Source organism: Aquarana catesbeiana, linkage group LG01 (assembly GCF_042186555.1).
Source record: "Aquarana catesbeiana isolate 2022-GZ linkage group LG01, ASM4218655v1, whole genome shotgun sequence".
Classification (NCBI taxonomy): Eukaryota; Metazoa; Chordata; class Amphibia; order Anura; family Ranidae; genus Aquarana; species Aquarana catesbeiana.
Genome location: NC_133324.1, coordinates 882,737,788 through 882,754,338, shown reverse-complemented (window position 1 = coordinate 882,754,338; position 16,551 = coordinate 882,737,788). Strand labels below are relative to the sequence as shown.

Below are 16,551 nucleotides of genomic sequence, written 5' to 3'. Positions count from 1 at the left end.
ATAGATCGGAGGACTTGTGAAAAGCACAAGGCAATCTGGAAGATCCTGGATCCTAGGCAATGACTCCATCATAAAGAAAGATCCAAGCTAAGTAGCTGTTTAGTATACTTATTGCATACATATTGTACATGCTTATTTACTAGGAAGATAGTCAGATTGTGCATGTTGTAGGCATATTTTGTTATACTTTGCATGCTATGGATTGTGTTTTCTGCAGTTGTATGTTCAGCTTTTCTGTTTAGTAAAAGTATTAATACACTACAGAGGTCTAAGCTTCCTTGGCTTTTACCGCAAGAAACTTTAATAGACATCAAGCAAAACACAGACACGCTCCTGAGCCAGGCTGTGTGCGTCCATAGAGCACACGTGCTACCTCCTCACAGGTGTTTGACTGACAACAACAAGAGCCTATGGGGCTGATTTACTAAGGGCTAAAAGACTGCACTTTGCAAAATGCAGTTGCACTCTAAGTGCAGTTGCTCCAGAGCTTAGTATACGTACGGAAGCTCTGATGACTTCCATCATCCAATCACGTGCAGGCAAAAATGCAGTTTTTTTATTTTTCTTGCAGGTGATTGGGTATTCTTTACAAAGTGAAGTTTACCTCATTTACTAAGCTCTGGAGCAACTGCACTTTGCAAAGTGCATAGTCGATTTGCCTTTAGCAAATCAACCCCTTTGGCTCCCGCTGCTCTCAGTGTCTCCTGTAAGACCAGGAAGAGAGGGGAGCAGCACTGCAGCTGGAACAGCTCTGGAGCAGTGACAGGAGTAAGGTAGTGTTTATGGGTGGATAGAACAGTCAGTGGGCCATTTTTTACCCTAATGCAGGGAATGCATGAAAGGGGTTGTAAACCTCTGTGTTTTTTCACCTTAATGCATCCTATGCATTAAGGTCACTCTGGGCCACTCTGTGCAAAATGAGCTGCACAGTGGAGGTAAGTATGATATGTTTGCTATTTAAAAAAAAAAAACCCTACAATCACTTTAACGTAAAAACATTTGACTTGAGAACTATTTTATAATCGGCAAAAAAAGGATTGACATAAGCTTACCTATGTGGTTTCTTAGCTCTGACTTCCCAAAATCTACAAGGTCTGAACCTACATTTGCTCTCAAGAACCACCTATAAGACAGTAAAAGAAATAATAAATGAAAAGAAAGCAAAAAATGGGGCAAAAATATTTACCAAAAAAGAAAGCTAATGTTGTTGTTGGCTATAGGTAGCAGATTTATGTAAATCACTCCCATACTATGCACAATATGTTATTTAATGGTACCACCCAAAAAACACACACATCCATTTAACTATATTGCAAAGCTGGCAGGTCACTTTAATTATGTTTACACATTCTTTGAATAGACTGAAATGTTTAACTTACGTATATTCTTATACTAAGGTTAATAAGTAATTTAATGTTTTCTACACTGTACTTTAATTGCAAAGAGTGGAAAGGATGGAAGGAAGACAGCTACCTACTGATGAAATGGACAGAGCGGTTCAGCTTCTGCGGAAAGTCCACTGTCTTCAGCAGAGGAATCAGATTGGGTCCACCCTGCCGTTTGTCTCTGAGCTTCCAGACTCGACTGAATTATCTGAACTTTGTTATCAACAACAGTGGCTTGTCGTATACACTTGTCAGCACAAAGGGTGAAATAAATCCCTGAGCAAAAGAAAATCAATAGGTTAAAATTTGATATAACCTTAATTCCAGAGAAGTTTGCATTCTAGAACATTGACTGCTTTTGCATCTCAGATCACTTTAGAGATAACCCATCTCTAATTTAAACATAAGTGCAGTACACACAGCATTTAAAGTGACACTAAAAAGAAAAAAAATCTATTCAAGTATGTATTCTTAAAGTCCAACGCTGGGCCAAAAAATTTTGAAGTGTACGGGTCAACTGCTTGTTTTTGTCTAGGGAAATAGATAACAGAGATATACTTACCTAATTGTCCAATCCTCCCCGCACCGGTCTCTTTGGCTACAGCTATGCAACCTCCCTCCCGAGGGGTGGACTGTTCCTGACATCATCAAGCCCATAGACCTGCTCTGGATGCAAAGACGTCAGGATCGTGGGGGAGCGCTGTTTGCCAGTGGAGAGGAGGATAGGGTTAGTATACAGCTTTCTCCTATTGCCTGGACAAAAGTGCGGGTACAGCCCCACTGCATGGGAAAACTTTTTTTTATGGTCAGAGTTGGGCTTTAACTCAAAGAAGTCCCTTTTACTGCCCTCAGCCTCCTTAAAATCTCCAAATTCCTTTTTTTTTTGCTGCTGTGACCCGACTTCCTGTTAGAGGTTCTCTGTGGTCCCACTCTATGTAGGAATATAGCTACCCTCTCCTGCTCACTCCAATTATTGACTAGGGATTTGTGTACACTGTGAATTGCACATGACCACAACTAAAAAGGAAAAGGGGGAAAAAGAGAAGCTCTGGATTGCACAGAGGACTTTACAAGAATGATAGTGTCCTCAGAACATCAGACTACCAGCAGCACAATGGTTCTTCACATGAGGATGACTGTTGTACCACTTGCATAGCCAGACACAGAATGCCCAGGATACATAGGGAGTTCTGTGTATGCATTTCACAGCCTCATTTAATTCCTAACTTGACAATGCATTTCAAGGACAGATCCATTTAAAGTAATAATTGTCTTTTAGGTCGAAAGTGATAGGGGAACCAATTTTCCAGATGTACCTCACTGGCTTCCCAATCCTTTTTCTGTGCACCTTGTTTCGGTGATGATCCCCTGGCACACAAACAGTATCAGACCAGTGGATAATGATAAGGAACAGCATTGTGTTCCTGGGATCTTTTGTATGGAATGCTTATGATATGTGGTTTCAAGATAAACATTTTTTTACTGCATTCGAAAAAAATCATGCTCAATACAGAAAGTACCAAAGCAGTTTACTAACCTTCATCCATTAGTAGACCTTTATAAATGTGGTTTAGGGACTCCTCATTAACCAGAACTTGAATTCCAGCACCTTCATCCTCTAATGAGGTCAGCCAAAAAGTCTGGTCCAAAAATATGTTTTCCATACAGTGATTCAAGAAGCCTGTTTTAATGGGGTTTGAAACAAGCAGAGTCTTTTATATATATTTATAGCAACATTTACCATAGCCTGTTTCTGATCCCCTCCATGGACTGTATCTACTTAGAAATTGACCTCCTATAACCATCTTGTAAAAAAAACACTGGAATGCAATGTTCGTGTCATTTATAAGTTTCAGAGGACTAAAATCAACCCCTCTCCTGTGAACATTGCTAATTTTTGGAGCAGTAAAATCAGAATTCACCGGGAGATTGTGAAGCTAGCATTTTTCACCCTGGACTTAAAGTGTTACTAAACCCACAACAGTAAAATTTGTCTGTATATGGTGTAAAGCATGCTTTGGTATACTCACTGTGGAACATAACAGGTTAATCCTCCACATTGTGTAAAAAGGCTGTTTGATCCTGTCTTCTCTAATCCCCCCTTCTTCCACTGTCCCCAATCCATCTCCTGATAGTACAGAGCCTTGGAGTCACTCTACACAGGTATTTTTAAGTCAAGGGCCATGCAGCCTCATAGGACAGTTAGAGGAGAATGCAAACTCCTCCTACAAGCTTTAACCAGACACTGATAGAAGTCACAAGACTGCTATATACTGCTGATGAGAAAAAGGTATTTAGCAGATTACATTTACTAAAATAAGTGCATTTCCATGTTCTGTATACTGTGGGAGACCAGATTTAGTGAATGCAGGCTCCTGGGTTTAGTAAAACTTTAAGCCTCCTACACACTACTAGTTTAGGCTGGAGCCGCCAGCTCAGGTCAGTGATCACAATGCAATATCAATGCATTGCTCTGTGCAATATTGTTGCACAGCGCAGGTAAGTATAACATCTATTTTTTTTTTAAATATCTGCCTTTATTATCACTTTACCTGCTAGTAGCTTGTTAAAGGTAGCAACCAATGCTAATGTTAAGATCTATGTTTACCATCACAAAATTTTTACTGAAGGGTGCTTTAATAGCTTCCAGAAACCTGCTTGAAGCTTACTGGAACCTTTGAAGATACCTTGTAAAAGCTTGCTGGACACACTAGTTTACTAAAACCGATGAACTCAGAATCTGGTGCAGCTGTGCATGGTAGCCAATCAGCTTCTAAATTCAACTTGGTCAATAAAGCTTTGATAATAAAACCCAGATGTTGATTGGTTTCAATGCAGAGCTGCACCAGATTTTGCACCATGCTTTTTTAGTAAATAACCCCCACTGCTCTTCTACAAGATGAAGACCAGCAGGTCAGGCGGGGGAATCCTTCCCACTGTGGTATTGTATTCCAACAGGTGGGAGCATTCTCCACCATAAGAATACAATAATCAGTGTTACAAGCTATAGTCAATGGCACTAATCGTTTGGGTAAAACCCAACAGGCTGGTTGTAGACAAGTTGATTGACAGATCGACTTGTCTACAACCAGCTTGCTCATACATGAATTCAAATTTCCGCTGGTCCCTATTTTGATCTATGTATGGGTGGCTTAGTAGACAGTGGTGTACACAAAATTGAACTGCAACTGGTCAGCGCATGATGTCACAAACATATAATTGTTGGTTCAAGGCATAGCTGAATTTGTATTGTTCCATGCCTCTTTTGTTCTGACTGTCTAGATCAGTGATGGCGAACCTTGGCACCCCAGAGGTTTTGGAACCACATTTTCCATGATGCTCATGCACTTGTAGTTGAGCATCATGGGAAATGTAGTTCCAAAACATCTGGGGTGCCAAGGTTCGTCATCACTAGTCTAGATAATAAGGGTTATATAGATTTAAAAAAAAAGATAGATATAATTACCAAGTGAGTAATAGGTGGAGAATTTCCAGATCTCCTCAAACGTTCGGAAGGTCACAGTTATTAGATCTTTATCACTCTCAATAGACAACAGCCGTGCTGATAGCTCCTGGAAAAATAACACAACCAACATTCACTCTGATTGTCTAACCATGCTTGTTCCCGGACTGTCATGATGCATACACAGTATTGAAGGCAAAGACAGCCAGGCAACTAGCATTCTTAGAAGAAGCTTAGCAATGGCAGTCCTGTATTTTTTCCACTGTAGATTTCCTTTAACAGTGTGCAAGGAAATACTTTAGTCCACTCCAGTACTAATTCAGTAAATAATCCAGTAGTTGACTGTGATTTCCATTTACTTTTGCATTTATTTTTGTAATATTTATTTCTTAGTTTAGTTTTTATTTTTGTTTTCTGTACAGATTTCATCCTCCCGTATATATACAGTACTTCACTGATCCTGCTACATGATCAGTGTTTACTCCTTTTGCTGGTGCTGTTATACTGTTACATTGCTATCTTGTTATTGTATATTAATCTGTCAACAAATAGTTACTATTTTTCAGTGTAGTCATTTCCAGATTAAGATTGGGAGAGTAAAGCAGGACTTCACTTCGACTCTATGACATCGGCAGAGTGTGGACTTCAGCCCCACTCGCTGCTAAAAACGGGTCATAAGAGTGCAGAACCATGAGCTTTGGCAAATGAGATTTGGCTGTACTGCTCCTTTGATAAAATTATATCAAATTTACTTGTTTTAAACTGTCAATTTACACTTCTTAAGTTACTTTCTGTTTTCCGGGCCTAGGCGAATTATGTCATACATCCCAGGATGAGAAGCGGGGTATTCTCAGGAAGTAAATGATACATGAATCATCAGCCTTTACTCAAGATGGCCACAGCCAGGAATGCTAGGGAGTGTTTTTTAAAGTGATTTCTCAGCAAAATAAAGCATGGAGGCCTGGATGGATAGGTACGTTTTCTTTGAATATTAAAAATTAATTAAATAGCATTTTTGGTTTGTGGTGCTCGGGTGTAGTGTAGTTCTGCTTTAAGGCATATGTCTTAGTCAGTATGATAGATAGATAGATAGATAGATAGATAGATAGATAGATAGATAGATAGATAGATAGATAGATAGATAGATAGATAGATAGATAGATAGATAGATAGATAGATAGATAGATAGATAGATAGTTGTGTGAAAAAATATTTGCCCCCTTTCTGATTTTTTATTTTTTTTTGCATATTTGTCACACTTAAATGACTCAGATCATCAAACTAATTGTATTATTACACAAAGATAACCCGAGTAAATACAAAATGCAGTTTTTAAATGATGGTTTTGTCAAAAAAGCTGTCCAAACCTGCCTGGCTTTATGTGAAAAAGTAATTGCTCCCTAAACCTAATAACTGGTTGTGCCACCCTTAGTGGCAACAACGGCAATAAAGCATTTAGCGGTAACTGGCAATGAATCTTTCACATTGCTGTGGAGCAATTTTGGCCCACTCTTCTTGGCAGAATTGTTTTAATTCAGCCACACTGGAGGGTTTCCAACATGAATGGCCTGTGTAAGGTCCTGATACAGCATCTCAATTGGATTTAAGTCCGGGCTTTGACTAGGCCACTCCAAAACCTAAATTTTGCTTTGTTTGAACCATTTGGAGGTGGTTTTGCTGTTGTGTTTCGGATCATTGTCCTGTTGCATAACCCAAGTACACTTGAGCTTGAGGTCACGTACTGATGGCCGGACATTCTCCTTTAGGATTTTCTGGTAGAGCTCAGAATTCATGGTTCTATCAATTATGGTAAGTCGTCCAGGTCCTAAAGCTGCAAAGCAGCCCCAGACCATCACGCTACCACCATCATGTCTGACTGTTGGTATGATCTTGTTATGAAATGCTGTATTAGTTTTATGCCAGATGTAACAAGATGCATACCTTTCAAAAAGTTACATTTTTGTCTCATCAGTCCACAGAATATTTGCCTAAAAGTCTTGGGGATAATTAAGATGTTTTTTGGTAAATGTGAGATGAGCCTTTGTGTTCTTTTTGGTCAGCAATGACTTTGATCTTGTAACTCTCCCATGGATGCCATTTTTACCCAGTCTCTTTCTTATTGTTGAATCATGAACACTGACCTTACCTGAGGCAAGTGAGGCCTGTAGTTCTTTAGATGTTGTTCTGGGTTCTTTTATGACCTCCTGGCTGAGTCGTCGTCATGCTCTTGGAGTCATTTTTGTAGGCCGGCCACTCCTGGGAAGGTTTACCACTGTTCCATGTTATCTTCATTTGTGGATAATGGCTCTCCCTGTGGTTCATTGCAGTTCCAAAGCCTTAGAAATGGCTTTGAAACCCTTCCTAGACCGATACATGTCCATTACATTGTTTCTAATCTGTTCTTGAATTTTTTTAATTTGTGGCATGATGTGTGGCTTGTTGTGATCTGTTAGCATGCTTCACTTTGTCAGACAGCTTCTATTTACCGGTATGTGATTTCTTGATTTAACAGGTCTGGCAGTAATCAGGCCTGGGTGTGGCATGTGAAATTTAACTTGGCTTTCAAAAAAATTGGGGTTAATCACAGTTCATTCATGATTCAGCATGGGAGAGGGCAATTACTTTTTCACATAGGGCCAGGCAGGTTTGAACAGCTTTTTCCCTTAACAAATGAAATAATAATTTAAAAACTGCATCTTGGATTTACTGGAGTTATCGTAATATTAAAATTTGTTTGATGATCTGAATCATTTAAGTGTGAGACATATGACAAAAAATATGGTTCCCTTTCATATGTTCTGCAGTGAACCCCCTTCCTGCTGTCTTGGCCCTCACCCTCCATGGTGGCTGAATGCCAGGGCCTGATTGCAATTACGACCTGTCAGGTCACCTGTATCCAGGTGACAGATGCACCCCGTTGGGGTCAGGAGTGCACCGCTATGATAGTGGACCCTAAGGCTGACTGCTGCGGATGGAACTCGGGTGGTTCAGGAAGGCAGGTCCCCTGGAGCACCAACATGGATCCCACAGTGAGTTAGAGCATAGATTCCCCAGGGTGCGGAGTCTAAGAGCCAGCAGGTGTTCACCAGAGCCTCTAGTGGTGAGGATGGACTGGGCTGCAACTGGCTCCAGGTCGCGGCCCCCAGGGTCTCCCAGCTCACACTCACGGTAGGCTACAGGAGGATGGAGAGGAAACAGCAGCCCAAGACAGCAAGGATAGTAAGGAGGTAGCCAAATGTTGGGGCGACTAGCAGACAAGGATAACAGAGAACACGCCAAAAGTCAGGGTCACAGGCAAACAGGGATAGTTGAGAACACGCCAAAGGTCAGGGTCACAAGCAGACAGGGATAGTCGGGAACACGCCAAGATCGGTAACAGAGACAGAGACAAACTTAGAGCACACGGCAAACAGGAAGCCAAACACACAATATTGCACGGTAAGGCAGGCTTGGAGAATACGGTGTTAAATAGTGGTTCCTGTTGAGGCTAGGGTGGAGCCACACAGAGGGAAGATTACTTAAGCATGCAGGTGTGAGAGTACAAGCCTCAAGGCTGATACACAGACCAGGTAAGAGACAGACAGGTCATGAATGTATTACTGCAAGGTCATGACAGTACCTTATGAGGCCTCCCCCTCCCCTGCTTTGGACCAGGCTTGGAGGGGAACTTCAAATGGAACTTCCTCAGAAGACGAGGTGCGAAGGCTTCAGATGCAGAAATCCAAGATCTCTCCTCAGGACCGAAACCTTTCCAATCCATGAGATATTGAAGGACACCTTTATAGAAGCGAGAATCCAAAATTTGACTAACCTCGTACTCCTGATCATCTTCAGAGAATGGAGCCAAGGTAGGAGGAGGTCGAGAGAACTTATTGAAAACTAAAGGTTTCAGAAGGGATACATGAAAGGAGTTTGAGATCCTGAGGCTTTTAGGGATCTGGAGTTTAAAACAAACAGGATTCAGCTTAGAAATTATATTGTAAGGACCAATGAATCTCGGGGCAAACTTAAGAGAAGGAACCCGGAGTCTGATGTTCCTGGTAGAAAGCCAGACTTTGTCTCCTGGCTGTAGAGAAGGCGGCTTACGCCTGCGACGGTCAGCAAAACTTTTGAACTTGTTGGTAGCTTTCTGGAGGGAATCATGAACGTCAACCCATAAGGAATTGAATGATTCCTGAACAGTAGCCAAAGCTGGGATGTCAGAAGAACAGGTCATAGGAAGAGGGAGCTGAGGATGTCTTCCATAAACAGTGACAAAGGGTGTCTTCTGAGAACTGAGGTTGACATGATTGTTGTGGGAGAACTCTGCCCACGGGAGTAATGATGCCCAATTATCGCGATGAGCCGAGACCAAGGTACGGAGAAAGACCTCCAACTCCTGATTAACCCTTTCAGTCTGGCCATTGGATTGGGGATGGTAAGAAGAGGTCAAATCTAAGGTAATGTTGAGGGATTTGCAAAAGGCTCTCCAAAAGCGAGAAGTAAACTGAACACCCCTGTCCGAAATGACATGGAAAGGGACACCATGAAGACGGAAAATCTCTCGTACGAAAATGGGAACCAAGGCAGGAGCAGAAGGGAGACCAGGAAGAGGAACAAAATGGGCCATCTTGGAGAATCGATCAATTACCACCCAAATGACCGTATTCTTCTCAAAAGGTGGAAGATCGGTGATGAAGTCCATGGCTATGTGAGACCAGGGCTCCTTGGGAATGGGCAAGGGCATGAGAAGACCAGCAGGAGCCTGCGTGGAGGACTTAGACTGGGCACAGACATGATAAGTCTTAACATAGTCTTTGACATCCGAACGGAGAGTAGGCCACCAGTAGTGGCGACTGATAAGGAGGAAGGATCGAAGAAACCCAGCATGACCTGCCACCTTGGAGTCATGTCCCCAACGAAGGATCTTAGCTCTTAGCTCAGTGGGGACGAAGGTCCTGCCAGGAGGAATTTTTGACTTCAGGGTGGTAGAATGGGCAAGGATGCATGAAGTAGGGATAATCGGCTCAGGTTCAATGGTAGGCTCCTCATCCTGAATGTCAAAAGATCTAGAGAGTGCATCAGCCCGACTGTTGCAGAAACCAGGTTTGAATGCAATGGTGAAGTTAAAACGGGAAAAGAAGAGACTCCACCTGGCTTGTCTGGGATTCAGTCGTTTGACATTCTGTAAGTACTGCAGATTTTTATGGTCAGTGAAAATTGTTATGGAATGTGGGGAACCCTCCAAGAGATGACGCCACTCCTCCAATGCCAATTTAATCGCAAGAAGTTCCCGATCACCGATAGCGTAATTCTTCTCCGCCTGAGAAAATTTTCTGGAGAAAAACGCACATGGTAGACTTTTTTTCCCAAAGGATTGAAGAAGCACAGCTCCCACCCCAGTTGAGGAAGCGTCCACTTCAATAAAAAATGTATCCCCCGGGTCAGGTTGCCTCAACAAAGGTCCAGAAATGAAGGCCTGTTTCAAATCATGAAAGGCAGAGACAGCTTCGGGGGACCACTCCTTGGCATTAGCACCCTTCTTGGTCAAGGCGATAATTGGCGCAGCAATAGAGGAGTAATTCCTAATGAACTGCCTGTAATAATTAGTGAACCCAAGAAAGCACTGCGTTGCCTTGAGGCCAGCAGGAAGTGGCCAGTTGGTAATGGCCGAGACCTTCCCAGGATCCATACGAAGACCGAAGTTAGAGACGAAGCATCCCAGAAACAGGACTTCAGAACATTCAAAAGAACATTTCTCCAGCTTGGCGTACAGATTATTTTCTCGAAGGCGCTGAAGTACAATCCGGACATGATCTTTGTGATCCGACAGACTATCCGAAAAGATGAGAATGTCATCCAGGTAGATGACAACAAATTGGTAAAGCAGATCCCTAAAGATTTTGTTAACAAAGTTTTGAAACACCGCTGGGGCGTTACACAAACCAAAGGTCATGACCAAGTACTCATAATGCCCATCTCTAGTGTTAAACGCATGTTTTCCATTCACCCCCTTCCCGTATTCGGATCAAATTGTATGCACCCCTGAGACCCAACTTGGTAAAAATGGAGGCACCTTTCAACCTGTCAAATAGTTCCGATATTAGGGGTAGAGGGTATCGATTTTTGATCGTTACTGCGTTTAGGCCTCGGTAGTCAATGCAAGGGTCTTAGGGTACCATCCTTTTTGGCAACAAAAAAGAACCCTGCTCCTGCAGGCGATGAGGATTTCCAGATGAATCCTTTTTCTAGATTTTCTGCAACATACACAGACATGGCCTGGGTCTCTGGGATGGACAGAGGGTAGGTACGACCCCTGGGTAGAGCTGCTCCGGGAACAAGGTCAATGGCACAGTCAAAGAACCTGTAAGGAGGAAGCACCTCAGCTGACTTTTTACAAAACACATCCCGGATATATGCTATATGCAGCGGGAAGGGCAGAGGATACTGAGGTGGTAGCCACGGGAAGTTTCCCTTAGGGGCAACCTTGAGTAGGCAGGAAGAGAAACAGGAGGGACCCCAAGCCAGGATCTGCCCAGAAGTCCAGTCAATGTGTGGAGAGTGGAGCTGCAACCAAGGAAGCCCCAATACGATAGGGGTTGAGACCTAAGGAAGGATAAGAAAAGATATCCACTCCTGGTGGAGTATCCCTATCGACATCTTAACAGAAGGGGTCTGGAAGCGGATAGGGCCCCCTGGAAAAACAGTGCCATCAATCGCCGAGACCACCAATGGAGTGGTGAGGGGTAAAAGGGTAAGGTTCATGGAAGATGCAGTTCTCCAGTACATAAAGTTGCCAGCGGCTCACGAATCCAGATAAGCCAAGACCGAGTGGGAGGAAATGGCAACATGAAGAAACACAGAAAGAAAGAGACGAGAAGATGACTTTTCTGGGTCCAATACTCCACCTTCCAGATGTATTACCAGAGCTTTTCCTGGATGAAATGAGCATGTGTCAGAAAATGACCTTTGCCCTCACAGCAGAGACACAGGCCCAGAGTTCTGCGCCTGGCACGTTCCTCGGGGGATGACCTGGTCTGGCCCAGCTGCATGGGTTCTTTAGATGGCAGGAGATGCTCCACAGGACAAAAAGAGGGGAGCTTGGGCTGACTAAGGACCAAGGAGTGCTGGCGTCGCTTTTCTAGGGTCCTTTCCTGAAAACGAATATCAATCTGGTTACACAGGGAGATAACTTCGTCCAGATCAGTGGGGATGGTTCTTCCTGCTAATTCGTCCTTCACTCTATCAGAAAGGCCATGCAGAAAGGTTGCGACTAAGGCCTCATTGTTCCAGCTCAGCTCAGCCGTCAGTATGCGGAAACGAAGAGCATACTGTCCCATAGAAGCAGACTCTTGGCGGAGACGTAAAAGGCGCTGGTCGCTGAAGAAACACAACCTTGTTCCTCAAAGATATTCTGGAAGAGTTTCAGAAAATTAGAGAGTCTGGAAACCACTGGGTCTTTCCGCTCCCACATAGGGGCAGCCCAAGCTAAAGCCTCACCGGACAGGAGAGAAATAATATAGGCTACCTTTGCCCGATCAGACTGGAAGTTTTGGGGTTGGAGTTCGAAATGAATGGTACACTGGCTAAGGAACCCTCTGCAGGCCTTGGAATCCCCAAAGCAACGGGATGGAGCTGGTAAGTGCAAAGGGTTAGCGGCTGCGACTGTAAGCGGAGCTGATACGGCAGCCGATTGCGGTTGTGGAACCGGGGAGCCTAAGGAGGCTTGAAGTTGTTCAAAGCGGGAAGCCAAATCCTGAAGGAATTGCATTACCTGGGTCTGATTAGATTCCTGGATCTCGAGTCTGTGGACTATGCCCTGCAGCTGATCAACGGCATGTAGCCACACATCAGACGGGTCCATGGCCGTGCAAACTGTCAGGTAACCTGTATCCAGGTGACAGATGCACCCCGTTGGGGTAAGGAGAGCACCGCTATGATAGTGGACCCTAAGGCTGACTGCTGTGGATGGAACTTGGGGTGGTCCAGAAAGGCAGGTCCCCTGGAGCACCAACACGGATCCCACAGTGAGTTAGAGCATAGATTCCCCAGGGAGCGGAGTCTAAGAGCCAGCAGGTGTTCACCAGAGCCTCTAGTGGAAAGGATAGACTGGGCTGCAACTGGCTCCAAGTCACGACCCCCAGGGTCTCCCAGCTCACGGTAGGCTACAGGAGGATGGAGAGGAAACAGCAGCCCAGGACACCAAGGATAGTAAGGAGGTAGCCAAATTTTGGGGCAACTAGCAGACAAGGATAACAGAGAACACGCTAAAAGTCAGGGCCACAGGCAAACAGGGATAGTCGAGAACGCGCCAAAGGTCAGGGTCACAAGCAGACAGGGATAGTCGGGAACACGCCAAAATCGGTAACAGAGACAGAGACAAACTTAGAGCACATGGCAAACAGGAAGCCAAACACACAATATTGCACGGCAAGGCAGGCTTGGAGAATACGGTGTTAAATAGTGGTTCCTGTTGAGGCTAGGGTGGAGCCACACAGAGGGAAGATTACTTAAGCATTCAGGTGTGAGAGTACAAGCCTCAAGGCTGATACACAGACCAGGTAAGAGACAGACAGGTCATGAATGTATTTCTGCAAGGTCATGACACGACCTTTGCGACCCTGGTAGTTCCGCCACTGGTGCCAGTAGTTTTTTTTTCTTTTTATTATTTTTAATCATTTTTTTTTCTATCTTTTTTTTATTTCACAATTTTTAGGAGCCCTGTAGGGGGACTTTGGTGAAATATCAGGGGTCTAAAAAGACCTCAGATGTTTCACCTTTGAGACAAAGAAAGGAGATTGAGGACACAGTCCTCAATCTCCATCTCTGCAGCCTCTGCTGCACAAAATGAATGGACAGGAATAGTTCCGTAAAGAACTTCCTGTTCATTTGCAAACCAAGGCATAGTAAACACAGTACCTCAGTACCAATCACTCAGTGTGTCCATTCAGAAAAAGGAAATGTAAATGACATATGAGGAAGAACAGGAAGGGGGCCGGTGAGGCTGCATACAGAGGAACCAATCTCTCCATTTTCCTCCTGCAGCTGCTGAATGTCTCCGGGAGGGAGAGGAGGAGAAACAGGCTTTCGGCGGCTGCAGGAGGAAAATGGAGGGCATTGGCTCTTATGTCTGCAGGCAACATTGAAGCATGGTGGAGGTTCCTTGCAAGTTTGGGGCTGCATTTCTGCAAATGGAGTTGGCAATTTGATCAGGATCAATGGTGTCATCAATGCTGAGAAATACAGGCAGATATTTATCCGTCATGCCATACCATCAGGGAGGCACGTGAGTGGCCCCAAATTTATTTTGCAGCAGGACAACAACCCCGAACATACAGCCAATGTCATTAAGAACTATCTTTAGAATAAAGAAGTGTCCTGGAAGTAATGGTTTGGCCCCGCAGAAACCTGATCTCAACATCAGGGAGTCTGGGATTACATGAAGAGACAGACAGATCTGAGGCAGCCTACATCCACAGATCTGTGGTTAGTTCTCCAAGATGTTTGGAACAACCTACCTGCCGAGTTCCTTTAAAAACTGTGTGCAAGTGTACCTAGAAGAATTGAAGAATTGATGCTGTTTTGAAGACAAAGGGTGGTCACTCCAAATATTGATTTGTTCATTTACTTTCTTTTTAATTGATAAAAATAAACTATTAACAATTCTATTTCTGAAAGCATTGCTAATTTACAGCATTTATTATTTCACACCTGCCTAAAACTTTTGCACAGTACTGTATATTTTGGAAAGTGTTACAACCTGGCACAAGAAATGCAAAGGTATGTTTGCTGTTCATTGATTGACAAATAAAGGAGATCGAAATTTGGAGACAGTGATACTAGTCACAGCCTGACACACAATAAATCCACAATCGGTTTTTAGAAGCCACTCAGAGCAATGCTTCCCCAAAATAAATGATATAATTTATATAGTATCATATAGCACTATGTATTTATGAATGCCAATATTTTTTACTTTACCTGTGCCAGTATTCATTAACAAAGTTCACCTTGTATTTTGAAATGTATCACATACAGGTGCATCTCATAAAATTAGAATATTATAAAATAAGAAAATGTCTGGTGTCACCGGTAACCCACCTCCATCCCCGTAAAATGCAACAAAAGATACGCCCTTATGGGACTTTAAATGAGGTGGGCACCATTTGGCCAAGAAGCATCATAGCAGTAATTGAAGTATAAAGTATATGCGTTTATTCAGGTAAAAGTCATGCATACATTATTATCATCAGCAATGGCCAGTTGTAAAACAGCATACATATAAAATGAACAATGGGTACATAAATGGATAATAAACATGTAATACATGGGCATCTGGTGTACCCTAGGAGTATAAAACATGTGATACACAGGCATCTAGTGTACCCTGGGTACACTAGATTACTGAACCCTGGGTACACTAGATGCCCGTGTTTCACATGTTTTTTACTACTAGGGTACACCAGATGCCCATGTATTACATGTTTATTATCCATTTATGTACCCATTGTTCATTTTATATGTATGAGTTATCAAAAGCAAAAAAAAAAAAAAAGGGGGTTCAGAAAAAGAGACCCCGGTCGGGCTTTAAGGCACAGCAAACCAGAGGGAAAGTACTTAATATAATAAATGTTATTCAATACAAAAATACATATATATTATGAAAAGGACATTGACAAAAACATATAAAAATCATCTATATAAAAATATACATGATGTGAGCCCCACTGCATCTATGCGTTTCGTTAAAACTTCTTCAGGACACATGCAGGTTTCAATTAATGCAGAGAAAAGGAGAAAGGTCTCACTATCTTGCAAACAGGCTCTCATAAGCCCGAGTAATTAATTATAAAAATGTATACTTCCACTGTAGGTGCAGGAGACTTGTAATAAAGGTAAGAAGCCGTCAACTGTGGTCATAAAAATCCTAGCCATAGGTGCACATGAAGCAAGGGAGCCACAAAGGTTGCCAACAAGAAGAAGGGATAAATATCCAAACCAAAGTAAAGCTCCACCAAATATAGAGGGGCTAAAACACAGCCCATATATAGAGTCCGCCTGATGGCCGTGTGAAGTACACTCATAGAGCTTTAAATTGGGTCTAGTATAAGTCCCCTGAGAGGAAGCACCAACACTCAATGTATTACATGTTTATTATCTATTTATGTACCCATTGTTCATTTTATATGTATGTTGTTTTACAACTGGCCATTGCTGATGATATTAAATGTATGCATGACTTTTACCTGAATAAACGCATATATTTTATACTTCAATTACTGCTATGATGCTTCTTGGCCAAATGGTGCCCACCTCATTTAAAGTCCCGTAAAGGCGTATCTTTTGCTGCATAAAATTAGAATATCGCCAAAAAGTTAAATTATTTCAGTAATTCAAAAAGTGAAACTCATACATATTATACAGATGCGTTACACACAGAGTGATATATTTCAAGCATTTATTTCTTTTAATTTTGATGATTATGGCTTACAACTAGTGAAAACCCAAAATTCAATGTTTCAGAAAATTAGAATATTGCATAAGACCAATAAAAAAAAGGATGTTTAATACAGACATGTTGGCTTACTGAAAAGTATATCCATGAACAGTATAGCATGCACTTAATATTTGATCAGGGCTTCTTTTGCATGATTTACTGCATCAATGCAGCATGGCATGGAGGCGATCAGCCAGTGGCACTGCTGAGGTGTTATGGAAGCCCAG

The 16,551-nt window shown here is 42.7% G+C and overlaps 1 protein-coding gene across 1 annotated transcript in view; it reads right to left on the bottom strand.

The window, feature by feature from the left end:
* The window catches only part of SH3TC1 (SH3 domain and tetratricopeptide repeats 1), a 98,535-nt gene that overhangs the window by 43,925 nt on the left and 38,059 nt on the right, over positions 1–16,551 (bottom strand). Inside the window, exons 5-8 of the mRNA XM_073610754.1 lie at positions 4,852–4,957; positions 2,923–3,066; positions 1,478–1,661; positions 1,053–1,123 (exon numbers count right to left, since the gene is read on the bottom strand). Of these exons, the coding sequence (XP_073466855.1) occupies positions 1,053–1,123; positions 1,478–1,661; positions 2,923–3,066; positions 4,852–4,957 (505 nt within the window). The remainder of the gene's footprint in view (positions 1–1,052; positions 1,124–1,477; positions 1,662–2,922; positions 3,067–4,851; positions 4,958–16,551) is intronic.